This window comes from Mus caroli, unplaced genomic scaffold (genome assembly GCF_978045245.1).
Source record: "Mus caroli unplaced genomic scaffold, Mus_caroli_1 scaffold_9, whole genome shotgun sequence".
NCBI classification, from domain to species: domain Eukaryota; kingdom Metazoa; phylum Chordata; class Mammalia; order Rodentia; family Muridae; genus Mus; species Mus caroli.
In genome coordinates this window covers 43,736,853-43,759,755 of record NW_028227264.1, presented here as the reverse complement: position 1 = coordinate 43,759,755, position 22,903 = coordinate 43,736,853, and the positions used below count along the sequence as shown (strand labels likewise).

Sequence of the window (22,903 nt, the reverse complement as noted above, 5' to 3'; positions counted from 1 at the left end):
TTTCATTAAGAGGATTAACCATATGAATTCCTTGTATTGCCACTCTACAAGCTGAGAAGGTACTATGTGGGAATAGTGGTCAACCATGGGACCAAGGAGAACAGGGGCCACGGTGCCATACCACATCCCCTGCTGGCTGGGGATCAAGCAGAAGAGGCAAACATCACGTGTCTCCATTCTATTTTTTTTTTAAAGATTTATTTATTATATGTAAGTACACTGTAGCTGTCCCCAGACACTCCAGAAGAGGGAGCCAGATCTCGTTGCGGATGGTTGTGAGCCACCATGTGGTTGCTGGGATTTGAACTCTGGACCTTCGGAAGAGCAGTCGGGTGCTCCCACCCACCGAGCCATCCCACCAGCCCCGTGTCTCCATTCTAATGGGACAACAAAAAGTGCTGTAAGGACTAAACTCACTAAAAAGTCAAGCTATGCCAGCTGACACAGCAGGCTAGAGGCCCCTGAGTAAGTGTATGCGCAAACTGATGAGAATGGCCCAAGACCCTATAAAGTACTCAGTCACCTGACCACAGCCAGCCGACTTCCCCAAGCTGCCCCTTTCTCATCTACAAAATGGGGGACTGCTCCTCTACACCCACCCTTCAGCTCTCCTCCAGGTGCCTTCTGTCTGTCACACCTGCCATTTCTCCAGGTAATTTACAGAGCCCCTGTTTGTAAGTCTGCTGTTGTTCTCGGTGGGCCTGGTAAGGGATCTGAGCTGAGCAGATGGTTTCAGGAAGGCAGCCTGGAAATGGAGAATGCTTCACAGGAGCTATCCCAGGTAATAGACGGATGAGATCTCTATGACAAGCTCATACGGCAGGCCTGAACTACTGTCTGCAGGCTGGAATACTGACGAATGAGACCGTAGCACATCTACACCACTCGCTCCTGGGCTAGACTGCCTGGTGTACCAGCCTGACGCAAAGCAAAGGCCTTTTCCTCTGTAAGAAATCTCTTATTTTGTAAAATCTTTAATAGCATCATAAAGTCATTCTATTTCAGGGGGAAAAAAGGTTTTAAATAACAAACTCATTTGAACAAGAGTCCCAACTGATATTATCCAAATTATCTGAATTTGAAAAACAGAAACTAAACAACTATTATTTAGTTAAAACAAAATTCTGCAACTTTCAAGGAAATGTAGCAAGCTCTCCTGTTGCTATGAGGATGCCTATGCGTGAGCACATTCACTTGTAGCATCATTGCCACTACAGTTAATCTGAGTGAGAGACAGGAAGACGGAGCCTCTTAAACACAGACAACAGTAGGGAGCTGAAGTCAGAAGACAAGATGGCCAGTTCCCCTTACAGTGAAGCATACTGACCAGCCAGCAGAGAGCAGCCAGTTCACACTTACCTAGGGACAGCATTACACATACTTGACACTTGGGCTAGTTTGACCCTTCTCTTCCATCTCACAATTACACATGCAAACTGGAAACACATCCAATGAAGCAACAGGAGAGTCCAAAGAATTAACTGGATTCTGAGCCTCTGAATAGCAACAGGACCGAATTTTCCTCAAGCTCTCACAATGCCTTTCACCCTTGAGTGAGTGACATTTGGGAGCAGGACATGGAATCTGTGTGATAGAGCATTCAGATCTTGTTGTGAATCTGGCTTTGAGACATGTATAAAAAAAACAGAGCACAATCTATGCAGTGGGAGTGGCAGTAATTTCCCTGAAACGGTTCACCCTCTTCACCTCTTTGTGAACTGCCTTTCCGCTTCACCCCACATCTGCTGTGGAAAGCTGTGAAGTATGCCTGTAGTGTTATACCACATCCTGGCCAAGATCTTTAAAAATAAAGTCCCCACAGTGGTCCATGCATGTTGGACTGAGCTGAGCTATTGTTGGACAGATATACAAGACCACTGCTACCACCCCACAAGGCATGAGCAGCAGAATCCCAGAATACAGAGAGTGCCAGAGCCTCCCCATCGAAGAAGCTGGTAGAATAACCCACAGGTATCATCTGAAATGTGTTCAAATGTGAACTCCCAAGCAGGACGGCTGCATCAGGAGCTATCACACAGTTCAGTAATATATAAGAATCAATGTTCTAGGGCTGGAAAGTAGGCAGAAAAGGGGTCACCTGACATTCACAAAGCCCTGAGTTTAATCCCTAGCACTGCATGAAATCAGTTTTGGTGGCACTCATCTATAAATCCAGAATTTGGAAGATACAGGCAGGAGAAAGAGTTCAAGGCCAGTCTGGGCTACCTGTGACCCTACCTCAAAAAACAAAAACCAACAAAACAAACCAACCCACCAACCAGACAGACAAAAAACCCACAAGAATTTAAAAAGAAATCAATATTCTATAGGCCAAAGAATTTTTAAAGGAGAAGCAGAGAAGCCCCTAAACTACAAGACTGGAAACACACACACATACACACACAAACACACACTCATACACATACAAACATACATACACACATATGCACACACAAACACACATATACACACACAAGCACATACACACACACACACACACACACACACACACACACACACACACACACACACGTACAGCTACCCGCTGACATAGTAACTGCTCTGGCTGGTTCAGATCAACCAACCACAAGGCACCAGTTAGATGGTACTTGCATTTTTTTTTCTTTTTAAAACAGAAATAATTTTGAAACCAAACCTGTTTGGAAATGGCAACTTCCATGTTTCTGAAAACTGTTCAAACTATTTATCAGAACATTGGCATAGACCTAAAATGACTATGACAACCTGTGAAAAGCAGAGCCAGAAAAAAGCTTCAAGGACCCAGGTCAGACTCAATGACTGACTGGTCAAAGTTATAAATTATCCACAGGTTTACCTGGCGGGTCAACTATCCCACCCACCAGGACTCACAGTGACAATCAGGAGCGCTCCATCTTGCCTAAGCCCAGTTGCTTAAATCCCTCTGCCAGGTAGCTAGCTGGGATTGCATCCTGTGTCCTTGACCATCCACAAATCCCACCCCTTATCTTTTCCAAAAGCTGGTGTTGTAACGTTAGCTTGTATGCCCAAAGGCTTACAAGCGCTGTGTTTTACATTCAGACCAGATCCCTAAATCTGTATCCCAGCAGGGACTGAGGTGAGCTATGAGTACGGAGTACTCAGGTAGCACTAAGTACTACCAAGTTCCTCATCTGAAAAGTTAATAGTCTCTGGGTAGAACAGGGCACTGTCAAGATACCCACTCACCCGCCCTGCCGCACAGCAGCAGAACTCACTGGCCGCCCCCCCACAGGGGTGGTGCTGCTGGCTAAATGGCATCCACTGTCAAAGGACATGCACCTGCCAGTCTGGGGTGGGGCTTTAGGGTGTCTTTCCTCTGCCACAGCCATGGTAGCTGCCCTACAAGTGCTCCCCCTGGCCAGGTTCCTGAATAAGGAGAGCCTGGCAGAAGCCTCGGGTAACACCCTAAATTAAGCCGCAGTGGAGTAAAACACAGCCATCTTTGATTTCTCATGGGTGTTGCACTTTCTGTCCCCAGTATGTTTCTATCTCCACTTTAGTTTGGAATTTGTGTCTGATCGAGTCAAAACTCTGCATGGCATGAAACCAGTGGCCAGAATGTAAGCCAAATATACAGCAAAAGAAGTGAGTAGTTTCAGAAGCAGATTTAAGAGCTCTAAAGCTGGACTTTGGCCTATATCAAACACAGGGGCATTCGTTTCTCTAGGCTACCAAACTGTTACTTGAACAGTAATTTATCTGACCAGTATGTTCTGACACCTAGTGATATGTATCAGAGCGGCGGAGAGAGCCAGCACTGTGGGAACTCACGGAGAGAAGCCGTGCTGGAGGAGCCCCGCAGAAAGTGGTGGAGGCCGTCCTCGCCGTCGCTGGAGCTGGTGATACTGTTCCTCATCTCCAGCATGGAGATCTGTGTGCAGAGGCTCATCTGGGGCTCCAACTTCTTAACTTTCTACAAAGCAGAGTTCCAAGATGTCTGAGATTTACAGCAGTCCAATCATATATTCCCTATAAGCAGCAGGCAGCATCCTTTGATATTAGTGCCCGAAAATGGGAGTGATCAATTGCTCTATAAATGTATGTTGTGGCTTTTATTATTAGCTATTACTTTAAAGACATTATTCTAAACTTATAAATATGAATAATCTATGTATTAATTAATATGAATAATCTATGTATTAATCTGAATAATATGAATAATCTATGTATTAATCTGAAATAGTGAGCAAACCCTTCTTCCTTGCTTGTGGTGTTAGGGGTCAAACTCAAGGCCTCACGCATATCAGGCAAGCGCCTCCTGCTGAGCTACAGCCCCAGCCTTAACTTAAGCTGAGAGGCACCTGAAGGGGACCCAATAGGACCTTCACATTCATTGTTCCTAGTAGGTAGTACATGTCACAGAAAAAATGTTCTAAAAGTTCTCATCTGGAACTGTTTTCATTTCCTTCTCTACAAATGCAGAAAACTGAGCTGCCCAAAGCTCTGAAAGCTCATTTTTCTCCTGATCTCTGGAAGACACCAAGGCTAAAATGTCAACTGTTGGTCTTACTTCCTGGAATACTGCCTTTCCATGCCTCCTCCACGCCCACAACCTCCCCATCTCCTTAGATTGCTTGAAGACTTTAGGTAAGGAGAGTACCCATCCCATAAATGTTACTCCGTAACAGTTAGGCCAAGCTATGGCAATGATAGGAATTGCCAGATATCCTTTGCCTTCAAGAAAGGACTTGCTAAAGAGTCTCTCCGTTATAACTAACCCCTCTGAAGTTTATGAATACTTAGTGAAAATTCAGGAAAATATACATATGTCTTACCCCCCCCCCAATCAAAAAAGCACTTACTTTATCATTTAAAGTAGGATCATTCAGTGAGTACAGCTTATTTGTAATGTCTTTTCCTATAAGGTACCTAAAAATTTCATACAGAAAAGGCTCTGACTCCAGAAAGTAAGTCAGTCTTTCTCTTGACCAGCATAAGAACCTGCAGTTATCATCTGCAACAATGGTGACCTGTTGAGAAAACAAACACACTGTAAAAGTTATTCATATCATAAATCTATATACATAAGTTATGGGTTTGTTAAACTCACAGAAGAAAAGAAGCTAGAAGACACTACTATAGAAATGTTTGTCAAGCTGGACAGTGGTGGTGCACACCCTTAATCCCAGCACTTAGCATCTGCAAAGGCAGATGGATCTCTGAGTTTGAGGCCAGCCTGGTCTACAGAATGAGTTCCAGGATGGTATACAAAGAAAGCCAAAAAGGAGAAAGATGGAAGGAAGGAAGGAAGGAAGGAAGGAAGGAAGGAAGGAAGGAAGGAAGGAAGGAAGGAAGGGGGAGAGGGAGAGGGAGAGGAGAGGAGAGAGAAAGAAACATCTGTTAAATTAGTTATAACCTACCACACTCCATAAGATTATATTTAAAGGCAACAATCTGTAGGCTAAATCCAGGCAACTTCTCTGTGTTTTATTGCTTGGTTTGTGTGGTCTCAGAACAGAAGAATGGCCACCGTGTCAATACTGCTGTGGATGTTGCAATAGGATCTTTGTGAAAAAAATATTTCTTTACCTGCTGTTTACAACAAGGTTTAAAGACATGGTGATGTGAGGGCTCCTGTGTCTTCAGGTCTGAATGCCTGGCTTCGACAGAGTACTGGTCTACCTACACTCACACCAAAGATCTGACAGACAAGCACAGGCTCTGTTGACAGTGAAACCCATTTTACATCCTCAGCACTAAACCAGTGTCTGTCCCAGCTGGAGACTGATAAAAGCTTGTTAAATTGACACGAAGTCTTACCTGGGACTCAGAACATATATTTCCAAAAGAGAATTCTTTTTGGACAATTTAAGGATTTCAGGAGGATTTACGTCTACCAAGAATAAAAATGGAAACTCCAGCTTTCCAGGACCGTTAATCAATGGGCTGAAATTGAAGCTTAGTGGGCCAATGTTTGCAGAAAAATAGTCTACATTTAGTACGTCACAAGAGGGTGTCATGAAAACCAAGCACACCTGGATTCAAGAAATGCAGCAGTAGCTTTAGGAACTCCACAGAACATCCAGTGACACTCTTTATCAGTATATATATTTTGACAAAGGCCACTCAGGGTACTGCAGTTACAATGGTTAATAACAAAAACAGGACCCAGGGCTGAAGAAATGGCTTAGTGCTTTAAAACGCTTGTTGCTCTGCATAGATGGCCAGAAACCGGAGGCTGGATAGTTCAGAGATCCAGGATAGAACCAAACATAACTGGAGAAGAAAACGTCAATGAAATGATTTCCTAATGATATTCTGCTATACTCACAGATTAGTGGCTAGCCATTTGTCATCAGAGAGGTGTCATCCAACAACTGATGGAAGCAGATGCAGAGACTCATTGCCAAACACTAGGCGGAGCTTAGGGGGAGAATGGACTAAAGGCACCAGAGAGTGGAGGAGACCACAAGAACATGGCCCACAGAATCAACTAAGCAGGGCTCACAGAGACTGTGCCAACAATCACAGACCCTATAGGGCCTGAGTTAGGTCTGGTTGTATATGTAGCTTAATGTTCTTGTGCGACCCTTAACAGTAGAGTGGGGTGGCTGGTGTCTCTGACTCTTTTTCCTGCTCTTGGGAACCCTTTCCTCCTACTGGGTTGCCTTGTGCAGCCTTCATATGAAGGTTTGTGACTCGTTTTCTTTTGTAACTTGTTATGCTGGGTTTGACTGATATCTGGGGAACCTGCTCTTTTCAGAAGGGAAAGAGGGGAGGGGTGTATCTGGGGGCGAGAAAAAGAGGGAGAGGAGGGACTGGAGAGAGAACTGCTGCTCTTCTAAAGGACCTGAGCTCAGGTTCCATTACCAACATCTGTGACTTCAGTTCTGGGACGTCTGATGGCCTCCTTTGGCTTCCACAGGCACTCACATGTACATGTGTACACACAGACACACATGAATTTTTTAAAGAATAGGACCTAAGAGGGGCCAGGTATAGTACCCTATGCCTGGAATCCTAGCACTGGTGAGGCTAAACAGAAGGATGATGAGGTTGGAGCCAGCCTAGGCTATACAGAGAGTGCCAAGCCAAGCTGAGCACCATAATAAGATATTGTCTAAAAGAGAAAGCTAAGGAAGCTGGCAGATTGGCTCGGTGGGTGTGCCATGTAAGCAGACAAGATGCTTGTTTTAAGAGTATGGCTGTTTTGCCTATATGTATGCCTGTGTGCCTCAGTGCTTGGTTCCATGGAAGCCAGAGAGAGCATGAGATCTCTGGAAGTTGAGTTATAGACCGTGTGAGCTATCATGTGGGAACTAGGACTTGAACTGACGCCCTTTTGACACCAGCACCATCCCTTCAGCCGGAAGACACTCTTCTCTTTAAATCCAGCTGAAATTTAATGTTCATTTATTTCCACAAGAGCACAGACATATTTTTCTAAGGCCTCTCCCTCAATGTGAACGGAACTGATTTTCAAGTTTTGCAGCAACGGGGCAGGCAACTGACCATGGGTGAACACATCAGCAGCAGACAGAATCCAAAGAAGCGTGTTTATCAGAAATGCTTCTTCAATACACAATAGCTGAATGAAGAAAAAGAAACACAACAACACACTGCTTCTTTATTTTGTAATGCTGATACTGAAGACCCTGTCACCTGCTGTACATGGGACTCTGATCTGCAAGCCCCCCAACAGCAAGTGCTAAAGACAATGAACTTTGGGAACCGTTTTCTTAGCCTTGTCAGCCTGCCTGTAGCATTAGAATTACCAAGGTATTTACCAAGGCACGTTCTATGCTGCCTGACAGCTTTTCTCTTTCCCCCTATTATACAATTCATCATCACCCTGACCATAGAATGAGTTTAAAGAAACAACAGCCTAGAGTAGCGGTACAGGCCTATAATACCAGCACTAAGAATGCTGAGGCAAGAGGACTGGTTCAAAGACAACCTGGACTATACTGAGCTCAAAGCCAACTTGGGCTACAGTGTGGAACCACGTGTCAAAAGACAAACAAATAATAAAGAGTTGAGGGTGTAGCTCACCCTAGCATGCACAAAGCCCTGGCTTCTATGTCCCGTACCACAAAACCCAAGGGGCAGAAGCAGGAAGAGCCAAAGTTCAAATCCTTGGTCACACAGAGTTCAAGGCCAGCCTGAAATATGTGAAACCCTGCCTCAAACAAAGTAATCCAAAGGACATGAATGCTCCTGGAGAAGGACTGGACCATGCCCAGGAAGATGCATAGCACCCTGATGTGCAATGCTAGAAAAATCCTACAGAACGGCTACTTTTCGCTGGAGTATCTGGCCACAGAAATGTTTTGTAAACAGTCAAAGCACAGTCTCTCCCTGGGTTTATTCTGATGAAGTTGGCTCTAAGTGTTCTAGGCACAGATTTGATGGCAGGGTAGCTCTTGGCTACTGACAATCACAAAATACCACAAAATGACAAAATGCCACACCCGGTGCCAAGGAAAGCTGGTGGAGACTAGGGAGGATGGATTCATGTTTTCATCATGTTCTTCTAATCTTCACACTAGTTAGGAATAATTCTCAACTACTAAAGCCCAGCCCCCCAATCAAAGAAAACCCTTTTGCAGGTAGTAACTTTTCATTAGCTTACTTATAAACATAATTTGGAGTCCAGTGGAAAGGAAGTTCATATTTCTATACCTGGTTTTCTAGGAATCTCTTGCTTCTCCAACAAAGGTTTAGTTTTTACCCCAAAATGAATCCTGGTCTCTTCAGGATAATAAGAGACTAAGTTATTATATAAAACTACCTGTAAGGAAGTCAGAAGTAAGAGAAATGGCTCTCTCCTGTTCTTTAGTGGTAGTGCTTAAACACACTGCTCAAATAGAAACATGCATCCCAGGACACAGAAGGCTTCCACAGTAAGAAGACAGAGCAGCTAGGACACCACACCCACTTTCTCTTCCTATGTGTCAAGTGCAGCCAGCATGGGAACAACACTGCATTAGCTAGAGTCTTAGTTATTGTTCTATTGTGAGAGGACACTATGCCCAAGGCAGTTCTTATAGGGAAATCATTTAACTGGGGCTTGCTTACAGCTTTAGAGGCTTAGTCCATTATGATCATGGCAGGGAGCAGACAGGCATGGCACTGGAGCAGAAGCTGACAGCTTTACACCCTGATCCACAGGGAGCAGGCAGAGAGAGAGAGAGGGAGAGGGAGAGGGAGAGGGAGAGGGAGAGGGAGAGAGAGAGAGAGAGAGAGACTGGCCTGGGCTTTAGGAATCTCAAAGCCCACTCATAGTAACATATCTTCTCCAATACAGGAACACCTCTTTCAACAGAGCCACACCCCCTAATCCTTCCAAAACAGTCCCTGTAACTAGGGACCAAACATTCAAGCATACGGGGGAGGGCCATTCTCATTCAAACCCCCAAGGTCAGGGAGTTTAAACTAATAAATGTGCCCAGCTGTACCAAATTCCCAAACAGCCCGAGACATTGATGCGAGCAGAGTGGCAGGAAGACAGGGCTGGAACTCTAATGAAATGAATGAAATTGCACTTCCCCTTCAAGTCCGGTCTACAGTATCCCACGCTGAATGGCATCCCAAAGTGAGCCTGCAAGACTGTCCCAGCAAGAGGTACTAACAGGTGTTGTTTCCCAGGTGATGGTATTCTCCGCAATTCTATTTCCTACTAAATATGTACTGTTCTCTAAAGCAACCCTGTGCCCAGAATATTCCCTTACTGCTATTTATCCAGAGACTTATGTTCTTGGCTATTTCCCTAAGAATAACAAATAAAACAGGAGGCCTGGGGGACATTTGGAAATAACTGGAACAAGCTGCAATACAATAGAGTAATTCTTCAAAAATTCAAAAAAGAATTAAATGGAATAGGATTTGAACTGCTGAAACCATGAGGAATTTCCTCTTTGCTTTTAAATGCAGTCACTAACTATAAAAGCAGTGAAACAACTAGAGGTTTTATTTTGTAAGTTCCCTAGAGTAAAGCCAGTGTCCTGTTTTCCCTAAAAAAGGTAATCAGTGATAGGTTTAGGAACATGACTTATCTACAAGTGATAGACTTTTTCTCATAATAAAAATTGATTTAAAAAAAAAAAAGATGGTATTTTTATGTGAATTCTCCTTTGCCTGAATGTGTTTGTGCATCAAGTTCATGCAATGCCTGCAGAAGCCAGAAGAGGGCACTGGGTCCTCAGGGTCACAGGCCTGGAGTCACAGCCAGTTGTGAGCTGTCAAGGGGGCGCTGGAAAAGGAACCCAGGTCCTTTGGAAGCACGGCCAGTAGTCCTAACCAAAACCCCAAACAACCAAATTTTTAATGGAAGTATTATAAAATGACCTTTTCTTTTTCTTTTTCTTTTCTTTCTTTTTTTTTTTTTTTTTTTTTTTTGGAAAAATGAAATAGTAAGCAAACTCCCACCCCAGAAATAACAGTATTAGCGGGATGGCTAGATTAGAACATTGTTTTCCAGACTTCCACTTCCAGTTGTGTACCTACTGTTGAAAGCTGAAAACACTGTTGAAAGGCCTTCTCTCTCTTTTTATGGCATTATATTACACTACTATTCACCAATGTGTCTAGCTTCTTCTTAAAAAGAACTTATAGTCATTTCCCCGATTTTGCTTGATTTGAACGAGACACAAAATTGTTTCAATCTTCTTCAAAGCCAAATCATACCTGGAATTTTTCGCCTTTGTGCATCTGCGTTGATCTGAATTCAGGAGAATCTATAAAGGCACACGGGTAAATGTTATGCAGAAAATGTCCTCGATAGGAGACCTTCATTCTGGTAACAGAAGTCAAATGGTAACATATAGAATTTCACAAAAAAAAAAAAAATAACAAACTAATTCTTTTCATCACCACAACATTATAGTAATAATGGAGTTGTCCTGGTTTTAAAGACTCCACAGGTAATGGACACAATTTAAAGCACTTCTAGAAACAGAAAGTTTTATAAATGACTTAAGAAAAAAAACAGCATCCATTATTAATCCAGACCATAGTTTACATTGTTGCCATTCTTTTTTTTTAATTAGGTATTTTCTTCATTTACATTTCCAATGCTATCCCAAAAGTCCCCCATACCCACCCCCCAACTCCCCTACCCACCCACTCCCAGTTCTTTGCCCTGGCTTTCCCCTATACTGGGGCATATAAAGTTTGCACGACCAATGGGCCTCTCTTTCCATTGATGGCCTACTAGGCCATCTTCTGATACATATGCAATTAGAGACATGAGCTCCAGGAAGTACTAGTAAGTTCATATTGGTGTTCCACCTATAGGGTTGCAGATCCCTTTAGCTCCTTGGGTACTTTCTCTAGCTCCTCCATTGGGAGCCCTGTGATCCATCCAATAGCTGACTGTGAGCATCCACTTCTGTGTTTGCTAGGCCCCAGCATAGCCTCACAAGAGATAGCTATATAAGGGTCCTTTCAGCAAAATCTTGCTAGTGTATGCAATGGTGTCAGCGTTTGGAGGCTGATTATGGGATGGATCCCCGGATATGGCAGTCTCTAGATGGTCCATCCTTTCGTCTCAGCTCCAAACTTTGTCTCTGTAACTCCTTCCATGGGTGTTTTGTTCCAATTCTAAGAAGGGGCAAAGTGTCCACACTTTGGTCTTCCTTCTTCTTGAGTTTCATGTGTTTTGCAAATTGTATCTTATATCTTGGGTATTCTAAGTTTCTGGGCTAATATCCACTTATCAGTGAGTACATACCATTCTTACAACTGGAATAACTATGTAATTTGTATACTTCAGACCTTAGAGAGGAAAACAAATATGTTTCAAGGCAGGCCTGGTAACAGGCAGCCATAGACCCAGTCACTCAGGAGATTGAAGCCCGGAGTTTGAGACATCATCTAAAACCACCATCAAAGGAATGCACACACACACACACACACACACTGCAGTATCCAAAAATTAAACATGTCACCTTTGCAACCAGTGCAAGCTCCTGAAATTTAAACACATTTCAACTTTGACTCATTAACTTCAAGCAAAAAGTCAATATGATTGAGAAAAATACTCACTGTACAAACCTTTGGTCTCAGTAAGATTTGGGGCCCTGGTGTCTGCCTGCTGTTGGCACAGTGCTCCACTACAACCCAAATTTAAGTTGCAAAAGTGGCCTTCACCAACAATCTTTGCTTCTTCCAATACCTGGCAACACTTCCTTCCCAGAGGCTATGAAAGATGGAAGTCAACCCAGGAATTCCCACTTCCACACACACTCACCTTCCTTTTAGGAGAATACTAAGACGATCATCAACTGAGGTTTTGTCCTCTGTGGCATAAACCTGGCCCCTTTTCAAGGTCTGGATCATACAAAACTGTCCGGTTAACCTTCTAAACAAATCCGGAGGGACTCGGAGTGGTTCAAACAACCGGTGATAGACACCACCCAGCTCCTTTTCAATTTTGACCTGAAAGACAGCAACGCCAAAATCCTGCACCAAAGCGTTCCCCAGACCCTGACTCTTGAGGGCACAATATGGATTTAAAACATAACCAAACCTGTGATACACACCAGTGGCTCGCTGTATGTGCTCGGGGGGGGGGGTCTTAGAGGGTTAGTATCAATGTACATTTACACTCTAAAAAGGAACCGTGAAGCTCAGAGTCTATTTGAAGTGCATGGTGGGGCCTAAGATTAGTCACACCTCTTTATACTGACTACGAAGCAACTGCTTGAGTGTTTGGGTTTTGTCAAATCACGCACCTTCCTACCTCACTTATCAGTAGTACATACGTAACACAATGTTTGTTTCAAAGGACAAAACAACCTTAGCTTATGATAGTGAGAAAGTAAGAATAGATGTAAAATCAAATTTACAAAATGATGCATTGAGCATTTTTTAATCTCCGTGTCATTATTTAATGCCTCAAGGCAGTGAAGCCAACACTCACCACTTCACATTTACATTTTCATAAGCAAAGTAAAAGGGAAGGATGGAGAGCTTGGGCATGGTGGTTCATCCTAGTCTAAACTCCATAGAACCGAGATCCCACTGAAGAGTAAGGCTGGCTACCAGATGAGCAGAGCAGTGCACTGTCTTAATGATCTTTTGTCACATTTTCTCAGGCCCAGAGCCTGCCACGTGTCTGCATACAGCAGTGTCTGGAAGTCACGGTAATTGGGTGCAGGGGAAATTGTACTGCACTGTGGATGAACTCTGACCCCGGGAACGGCCTGATAGACACATGGTGAAATCTACATACACAGAGCACAGAATTCTCTTACGGGACAGCAAACAACTGGGAGCTGCTTCTGCCTGAGTCACTCTACTCTGCCCCACTGCTTCACTTCACTCATTTGCTCTGAAGAATATTTATTTATGTATTTATGTATGTATGTATTTATTTATTTACTGATTGGTTGGTTGGTTGGTTGGTTGAAGTAATAGTCTTTGAAAAAAACAACAACAAAAAACTCAAGAGCCCAGCTGCAGCATGCTCTTCCTGGTGCTCCAATCCCGGCAGTAAGCACTGCAGACTGGTGACGAGCATAAGACCTGTTACAGGCTAGTAGCACACATCCTTGTCCTGCCCTTCCTTACACCTCAGATCAAGACTCAGTTTCTTCGTGAGGTGGTCTGAATTCTCTTCTCTGAAAGCATCAGTTTGTCAAAGGTTTCTCTGGGCACCTCCAGTGCACACAGGGCTACCACAGCTAATGTGCAAGATCACACTATTGTTCCCAGTTGTTTGCTGCCCCGTAGAAGAATGAGTCAGCCTTACCTCCAACTCTAGCAGGCTTGGGCATGTCATTGGCTTTGGCCAATGAAATATGAGCAGAAGTGACACATTCCTTCTGAGCAGTTTTTTTTTTTTTAAGTTTATTTTTAAATTGTATGCATATGGGTATTTGATCAGCATTATGTGCATGCAGTACCTATAGAGGCCAAAAGAGGGCACTGCATCTCCTGGATCTGGAGTAAAGGATGGATGGGGACTCTCATGTGGTACTGGGAACTAAACCCAGAACCTCTACAAAAGCAGCTAGCGCTCTTAACCTTCCAGTTCCTTGAGCACATGTGTTAAGAGTCATCGGGTGTTTTTCTGACCCCTGTAACGCCCCCTCTGCTGTGAGAATGCAGAGACCCTGAAATGAGTAAGATGGTGGGCTAGAACCAGTGATCCCAGTCCACAGATAAGGAGGGTGAGAAGTCCTGGTATCATGGCTATCTTTACATCTGTTACACTTATCATCTGTTACACAGCCTAACCCAGAAAAAAAAAAAAAAACCCTAACCAATACGGGAAAGCAGCCCAACTGAGCTGCTGTGTGAAAAGCTACACAATAGTGGGGTGTCCACAATGCATAGCATCTGTGTTTCTGTGTGAAATCCCTAGTTTCTAATAGTTTCCTACATTAAACATAGAGCTAGGAGGAGTATTACTGTCTTAGGTCACCGAATGCTTGTGCTTAGGACAGTCGGTGAGCATGGAGGGCTCAATTTCTAGGAACCCAACTGCTTCCTACTGTGTTTCTAGGTTTATGCTTTGGGGAGTTATGTTGTTGTAGGTTTGGTATTTTGCTTGTTTGTTTGTTTTCGTTGTCATTTTCTTTTCCTTCTTTCTTTCTCTCTCTTCCTTCCTTTCTTCCTTCCTTTCTTTCTTCCTTCTTCCCTCCCTCCCTCCCTCCCTCCCTCCCTCCCTCCCTCCCTCCCTTCCTTCCTTCCTTCCTTTCTTCCTTTTTTTTAAATTTAAAAATGGACCCCATCACAGCTCCAAGCTGACTTCAAACTCACTAGGCTGGCCTTGACCTCCATCTGCCCCAGGGAATGCTGGGATCACAGACCTGCACCTGTTCCAGGGAGTACTGGGATCATGAGGGTGGGCTGCTGCACTCAGAACTTACTCTGTTACTAAGAAAATATAGTCAGAGAACCCAGGGTCCCAAATAAATAGTTAAGTTTGGACATTCTGGTAAAAGCCACCAAAAGAACTGATCTCTTCATGTAAGTAGTTTAGGCTCAAGAAAGATAATAAGCATTATATTAAGAAAAGAGAATGAGCCATTTGCAAATCATTAGTATGAAATGGAAGCTGCCTATCAGTAATTTTATAATTAAGCAAAGATATTCCCAAGTGATATCTGAGTATCACCAGACCAGGAAATAGTCACATAATAGGTCTAAAAAAAGGCAGCATTAGTCATGTCTTTCATGCTCCAGTGAGTCAAAGTTTTGAAAATTCATTTGTTAGATGAATTTCACAGATTTCAAATGTTTTTCTCTCAGGCATTTACCCAGAAAGCTCAATATTCCGAGGAGTCAAGAGGGACCAAGGCTGTCAGGTGCTCACATGCAAGTCTGAATGAAGTAATTTTAAAAAGCTTTCATATTTAAAGTCACTTTCTAATTTAAAAAAATTTAGTAATTACCGGTCTTTTCTTGTACAAAAGATATGAAAGATGCAAAATATTGATACCCAAGAACACTGAGTTCCAGATCATCATATCCAAGGCACAGCGGTAGAGAGTGGCCCAGACTACATAAAGGGTGCATCCTGTGGAGAAACCGCCAACGTATTAGAGACTCACAACAGACTCAGCAAACAGCGTAATATAATCCTCCTCTGTCTAGAAACCAAACATGGTCTACAAATACTTCAGCTGAATACCACATTTTCATTGGAGTTTATTACTAAAATCATCTCAAACCAAAATACATGTTTTGCTATTTCTATAGAAACAATGTGTTGTTTGTTTGTTTGTTTGTTTGTTTTCCAAGACACGGTCTCACTATGTAGTTCTGTCTGTCCTGAAACTGGCTGTGTAGACCAGGCTATGTTATGTGGGGGATGTGTATGTATGTGTGTGACTTTGAACTCACAGAAATTAACCTGCCTCTGCATCCTGATTGCTGGGACTAAAGGAATGTGAATAAGATTTATAGACCGGGTTGGCTTCAACATCAAAAGATCTACCTGCCTCTGAGTTCCAAGTGCTGGGATTAAAGGTGTGTGCCACCGTTCCTGGATGGGAGTTTCAAACTTTATAATACTGACAATTCAGTACGGGTGTTCCCTACTACTCGTTTTGTAAGTTTGTAGAAACCTACAAACCGCACACACCACACAACACCCTCCCATACAACACACACAAACAAGACACACACACCACATATACACAACACAGCATACACACACATACATACAACATGATACAGCAAACACACATACAAAATGTAGCACACACATACATACACATCTCCCACATAACATCCCACATACACATACATACAACACAGCATACATACATACATACAACACAGTACACCCAACACATGTACAAAATGCAGCACATACATCTCCCACATATACATCCTATACAACATACACACACATGTAAAACACAACATACATGCACACATATACATACCACACATATACATACCACACATATACACACACAGCATCGCACACAACACACACACACACAGAGACACATACATACATACCACACACACAACACACATAAAACACAGCATACATACACGTACATACCACACATACACACATACAACATAGCACACACACATAAAGCACAACATACATATACACATATACTCACCACATACACAGCTTAGCATACACAGAGACACATACATACACAGCACACACACCTATAAAACACAGCATATATACACACATATACTTACCACACACACACAGCTCAGCACACAACACACACACATACACACACACAAACACACACACACAGTTACTTTGGTTCTCATTGTTATCTCATTGTATTGCATTCTGCAGGCTCTCCAAGTGCAGGAACTGCAGACAGCACTGTCAGCTGGGTTACACCCCTAGCCCTAGAATTTGTAGTTTTCTGAGACAGTGTCTCCCTTTGTAGACCAGGCTCCCCTTAACTGCAAAGCTTTTTGCCTCAGCCTCATATTCACTGGGATTACAACCATACTGGTGAATTGCCTGTATGATGGTGTACGCCTATATGAAGGTATAATTGGGGGTATCAAAAGCAACATTATATAAAAATATTTCTCCAGTGATGATTGTTTACTTAACTGAAGCTTACGGCAAAGCAAGGGAAGGACTATCACAGCTTCAGGCAACACTGAAGAAATGTTTTCCAAAAGGTTTCTACAAACGTACAAAACGAGTAGTAGGGAACACCAGTACTCAATTGTCAGTATTATAAAGTTCGAAACTCCCATCCAGGAACAGCGGCACACACCTTTAATCCCAGCACTTGGAACGCAGAGGCAGGTGGATCTTTTGTTGTTGAAGCCAACCCGGTCTATAAAGTGAGATTCGATATCACTTTAATTTTTTTAAACCTCATTATTTGATAAGGAATTAGGCCCTATATTTCACTTTGTATTTTCATGATTAGTGGTGAACTCAAATATTCTATTTACTTTGGAGTTTTGAGGCAAGGTCTTGTGTTGCTAACCTTAAGTCTAGGCTAACCTTGAGCCCTCGGCGTGGCTGAGGTTACCACTGAACTTCTGGTCCTGTCTCTTGAGTGCTGGCCTGCTCTAATATGCGTAGGGCTTCATGTAGCATAGGTAAGTACTGTGCCAATGAGCGGCAGCCCCAGCCCAAGCGCAGATATCTCACGGAAACTTTATAGTGACCTGAACTTTCACTTGGTAGTCCGTTCGTCAACTGGCCTCTTTCGGTACCTTTCTCGTCAATTCTCTTGCTCTGTATAAGTATCTTTTCTGATGCTTATATTTTTAGTTAAAAATGACCACTAAGATACTTATAGATTCAGATTCACAGGAAAGCGAATTCTTCACATTAAAAGTTAGCTATGTGCAATGCTGGACTTGAGTGGAACATCTGAATAAATCTGATCCCTTTACTTCCTGGGTGTCAGTTTCCTTGTTTATGGATGAATTATCAAGCTAAATAGATGCTTTCTGGCACACTTTATCTCCAGAACTTATGACTTAATACTTAAAGCTTGGATTAAGGGTTTTCCTCTAGCCAATTACACGCTCCTGCAATGGTTAACTACGTGGAAGTCAAACAGAATCCTGACAGCCGTTCCTAGCTCCCCTTTCAGTCTTTTCTAGCCAGTTTTTATATATTTCAAGCACAAAAGCCCAGTCTTCCTTGGCACTATGCTACAGTTTCTTCTCTTCTGTGCCCTTCCTTCTCCAGTTTACCCCGGGTTCACATTTAAGAGAAACCCTGGCCATCTCTCCAAAGCCAGCAGCACTGCCATAGAGGACCTTGCAATACCACGGAGCCTGTCACTGCTGTTCGCTCTAAGCCCTAGGTATAGAACTGCAGTGCACTTCTGACACCTATACTGTGACAGGCTGTCTGTTTTTACAAGGAAGGAGACCACCTTCAGCCTCAGCCTTTGTCGGATGTTTTACAAGTATCAAAAAATGCACCTACATAAATAGAGAACTGGGGAGAGAAATCCTATGAAGAATTTGTTAATAATCACTGGATAAAACAGTAGATTCTGTTGTTTAATATTTTAATGTGAAAAAGCTTAACATTTTCAAACAGGGCCAATATATTCATATTATTTACATGTTATGTAAATGTTACACTTGAATTGTTGTATATGGGAATTGCTTTTATTGCTGAGTAGTCTTTTCAAGTCATAATGGTTAAGACAACACTGCTTACTGTGAGTCAGGCACTATCTTACTATCTACTTAATTCTCACAATAACCCTAGAAGGTGGCTTGATTTTCACTCTTCTTTGATGCAACTGAAAGTTTAAATCATTGGCTCAAGTTACACTGCTAGCAAGCAGCAGAATTGGGGCTGGAATCACATACTCTGGTTCCAACATGTAGTACATACTTGCGCATGAATGAATTTTCTGACGCATAGAACCTGAACAGTATAGGAAAGCGTACATAGCTTATACACATTAAGGAAGGGAGGCACTGACTGTGCAGAGATCTACGTTCTAAGTTAGTGGACAGACTGTGGACCAGATAACAAAGACTCGAATTTCTTGCATGCTATACGCCTGACAAAGATGCTCTAAGCTCCCAATGCAAGATATATCTGATGCCAGTTGCACACACGCTGTTCTATAGGAAGCCTCACCTATAGATAACATCACTCTGAGCAGTATCATATGGAGGTGAAGAGTGGTGGGAATTAGCAAACCAACTGCAAAGCAAACGTTGGCTACATGAAAAACCAGATGGTGAATCTCTCGCCAGTTCTCACAAGTGGTCTCATTAGAAGGCACGGGTGTGAGACTTTCTAACTCAGATGTAAAACCTGCTACCGTTGACTGTGCCAGTGGGATGGACTCCGTGGAATTCATGTTGAAAAGTCCTATAAAGACAAACACACAGACAGTCATATATGGGAACTTCAACGTTCACGGCCTGTGACAGGTAATATGCCAAAATTATTTTTATGAATTACATGTTGGTAGACAGAGTTTTCTGGTACTTAATCACGTACATAGGTTCAAACGCCAGTTCTGTCGCAAAGTAGGTATGTCTTTTCCCTATCAGTCATAATGATCCCCCATTTGCCTCATGATGAAATGAACCATCTCAGAGAGTTCACGACGATTCCGACCACGTAAAGTTGCTTACATTCAGGGAGTCTTTCATCTTCAGTTAAATCTCTCTGGAAACACACACACACACACACACACACACACACACACACACACACATGTTTAGAAGAGAAACACCTACTTGTAGAGGGGGAGAATCACCGACACTGTAGGTCACAGCATTCACCACAGTGTAGTAGAGTCTTCAAACTATTCATACTGAAGACCAAGCTAGGCACAGGAAAAAACTGTAAAAAAAAACTTGTTTCCTGAGTCCTTTAAAAAGGAACTCCCTCATATTAATTACTTAAAAGGTTAAAATATGTAGAGGGTTCTATTTTGTGCCAATGTTAACTCATTGCCACACGCCTACCATAATATGTGCACGTAATACATAATCATATACAGAACTAGTATATATACATACATGCACAGAGAAAACGTAAATAGTTCCTTTATAAATATTTTCTTTTATTCTCCAACATAGGCCTCTACTTTAATTCCTCAAATAATTCTAGTTGGTGGCATTTCACAAATTAAAAAAATAGCAAATATACAATTTATATGTAGGAAGGTTCATGAATATACACTTGGATATTAAAATATTAAGCTCCATAGCAAGTGCATTTCAAACAATATACATTTTACACAGATTTGTATAAAATGTAACACAAAGTAACACTCCACCCTGTCCATTCTTGGTCTCTGCTTGGTCTTGTATTATTAATTATACAAATCTGGTCCTTGACAAAACTACGAGGGTTTACAGAAGAGATGAGCTAATCTATTTCATAATTTACTGTCAAACGAAGAACCAAAACACCTTTAAATTTAATTTAGAAAAATATATACATCTTTGAAATAAAGAAATTCACATCTTAACATAATACAGGTTTTAAGTGGTATAATCATAGGTGTGAACATCCTGAAAGGACATGACACAAGTATATGTGGATGAATTCTGTATATCTTAAGATGACAAGCACACTTGTGAGTTATGAAGTGAGTGACATTTGTTCTGTGGTGCTGATCACACACTCACACACACACAGGGCTTTAAAGGGGACAAGGGAACATTCCACCACTGAAACACACACCCGCCCTCAACAGTTCACAAATAATAACAGTTGACTTAAATACTGATTTTCTACAAAAAGAAAAAAATAAGAGTCCAACTACCTTCCAGACATCTTAATAAAAATACAAGCTTATCACGATGGGCTGGTTCCAAGAACCCTAAAATGAGTGTGAGTGTTGTGCCTGCCTCCTGTTGCCATGGCTACCCAATGTCCTGTGGGAGGCAGGGATAATCCGTACACTCCCAAGGTCCTATAGATAATATCACTGAGAAAGAGCCTAAGGAGATAAGACTGAAACATAACACATATGTAAAAACCATTTTTCAATCATACTTTCCTGCACTGGATCAGCTTCTATACCACAAGCCATCCAATGTTGCCTCTCTCCTTAATCTGCGCCTCAACCCCAACCCCAACCCCATCCCTGCCCCTTGGACTAGAGACAGCTGTACTACAGGGTCTTAAAAACTCAGTCGGAACTGGGCAGTGGTGGCGCATGCCTTTAATCCCAGCACTTGGGAGGCAGAGGCAGAGGCAGACATATTTCTGAGTTTTGAGGCCAGCCTGGTCTACAGAGAGAGTCAGGGCTACACAGAGAAACCCTAAAAACCCAAAAAACTCAGTCGGGTTGTGATGTTCTAAAGCAGATTTTGGTAATAAATTAATCGACACAAACACCCCTTCATATTTCCCCTCTGCTACCTCCTAATCTGCTATAGTTCACTTTTAGGTTTTAGACGTGGCATTAAAAGCTTACATTTCTGGTCAGAGGAAATTGGCAAGAAAACTATTATTTTTCCTCAAAACCAGAAAATATTAATAGCTATTAAGATGCATTACATGTGTTTATTTCTACAGTGGTGTACGGGTGCATAAGTCAGAGGACAGCTTGCTGGAGACCCTCCCCTTCCACTTCCACAGGCGTGCTGGCATGTACCTTCACGGCCTGAGCTCTTTCACCGGCCCTAATGGCCAGGTTTAAATGCAGGCATATTGTAGAGCATACTTTGTTACGCTACACTTACTAAAGGCACGCAAATGTTATATGCAGCTGTAGATATATAGCTACATATATTGCTGTGAAATGCTTCTTACCTGTCATAAATCAGTTCAATTTTTTTTCAATATCCAATGACTTAATCTAACGGCCTGCTTAATCACTACTTAATAGGTTTAAGTGGCCTACACTGAACTGCCCTTTTACGAATAATGAATGGTGGATCTAATGAAGAAGGCTAGATTACTGGATGAATTCGTAAACTGTCAAAATCAGAACGTCATCTTTCTCATCAGATCCTCCACGTCTAATTCCCCAAATTACTCACTGTAGTAAAAGCGTGCCCATCTACTGGTTTTCAAATAGGCATCTGCAGGTCTACATACCTGACCGAGGAAGCAAGCTAGCACATTAAACCTTGACCAAATTAACAAACAAACAAACAAAAAAAGATGAACAGCGATGAGCAAAAACCTTTCGAGGAGACGCGCAATTCACTGATATTTTCCCGGACTCTCCGCGCACCTCCGGGCGGCTCGGGGCGACGGTTTTGTGGGATCCGTCTGGCAGCCACTCGTTTCTCTAGGACGCGAACGGGTGGCGAGGACCGGTGGCTCCCACTGCTCCCCCACCCGGGACCCGCTCGCCCTGCTCTCACAGCAGTGTCAGCGTCCACAGCTCCGCGGCCCCGCGCTGTCCCGCCGAGGGACCGGGGCCCGGGCAGGGGAAGGGCGGCTGCAAGGACGGCGCGGGGCGCGGGTGCATCGCAAGTTGCTCGGCCACTCCGTGCCCAACTTTCCCGCGTGATCGCGCGCTCCGGCTCCTTACCTTGCGCGTCCCGGGGCTTGGCGGCGGCGGCTCGCGCAAAGTTTGCGACGGTGGCGGCGGCGAGCGGCGGTGGCTGGACGGGCTCCCGGCGGGTCCCCAGGCAGCGCGGCCCCGGCTTGCTCCCGGTTCGCGGAGGCTTTGACTAAAATAGGCATCCCGGCGGCCGGCTGGGGCGCACGGCGCACGCGCCGCCCGAGGTCGCCCCCGCGGGCGGAGCCCCGCTCCCCGCAGACCCGCTGCCTGGCCCACCGCGCGCGCGCGCCCGGTTCCCGCGCTTCCTTGTTTGGGCATGAGTGGGGACACGCGCGGACGCGGGTCGTCCCCCGCTGGAAAGGGCAGGGGAGTGAGGACAGACCCCTCGGAGAGCTGCCCGAGGCTCGGAGGGCACTGTTGCTCCGCGACACCTGATAGCCCAGCCAGATCCCACCTACAAGCTAGCGGTCTGGATTTCAAAGGAGCGAGGTTGAATGCTTACATTTAGGACCAGAAATTGG

At 43.5% G+C, this 22,903-nt stretch overlaps 1 protein-coding gene across 2 annotated transcripts in view; it reads right to left on the bottom strand.

Annotated features, from left to right (window-relative positions):
- Positions 1-22,533, bottom strand: part of Popdc1 (popeye domain cAMP effector 1) — a 35,177-nt gene extending 12,644 nt beyond the window's left edge. Inside the window, exons 1-7 of one of the 2 annotated variants that reach the window (XM_021175134.3) lie at positions 22,410-22,533; positions 19,037-19,273; positions 15,363-15,487; positions 12,212-12,399; positions 10,648-10,756; positions 4,824-4,991; positions 3,793-3,934 (exon numbers count right to left, since the gene is read on the bottom strand). In XM_021175134.3, coding sequence (XP_021030793.1) covers positions 3,793-3,934; positions 4,824-4,991; positions 10,648-10,756; positions 12,212-12,399; positions 15,363-15,487; positions 19,037-19,262 — 958 coding nt within the window. In that variant the 5' untranslated portion in view covers positions 19,263-19,273; positions 22,410-22,533. Of the gene's footprint in view, positions 1-3,792; positions 3,935-4,823; positions 4,992-10,647; positions 10,757-12,211; positions 12,400-15,362; positions 15,488-19,036; positions 19,274-19,647; positions 19,743-22,409 lie in introns of those variants that run through there. The other variant, XM_085842804.1, reaches the window with a different exon arrangement.
- Positions 22,534-22,903: the final 370 nt, after the last annotated feature.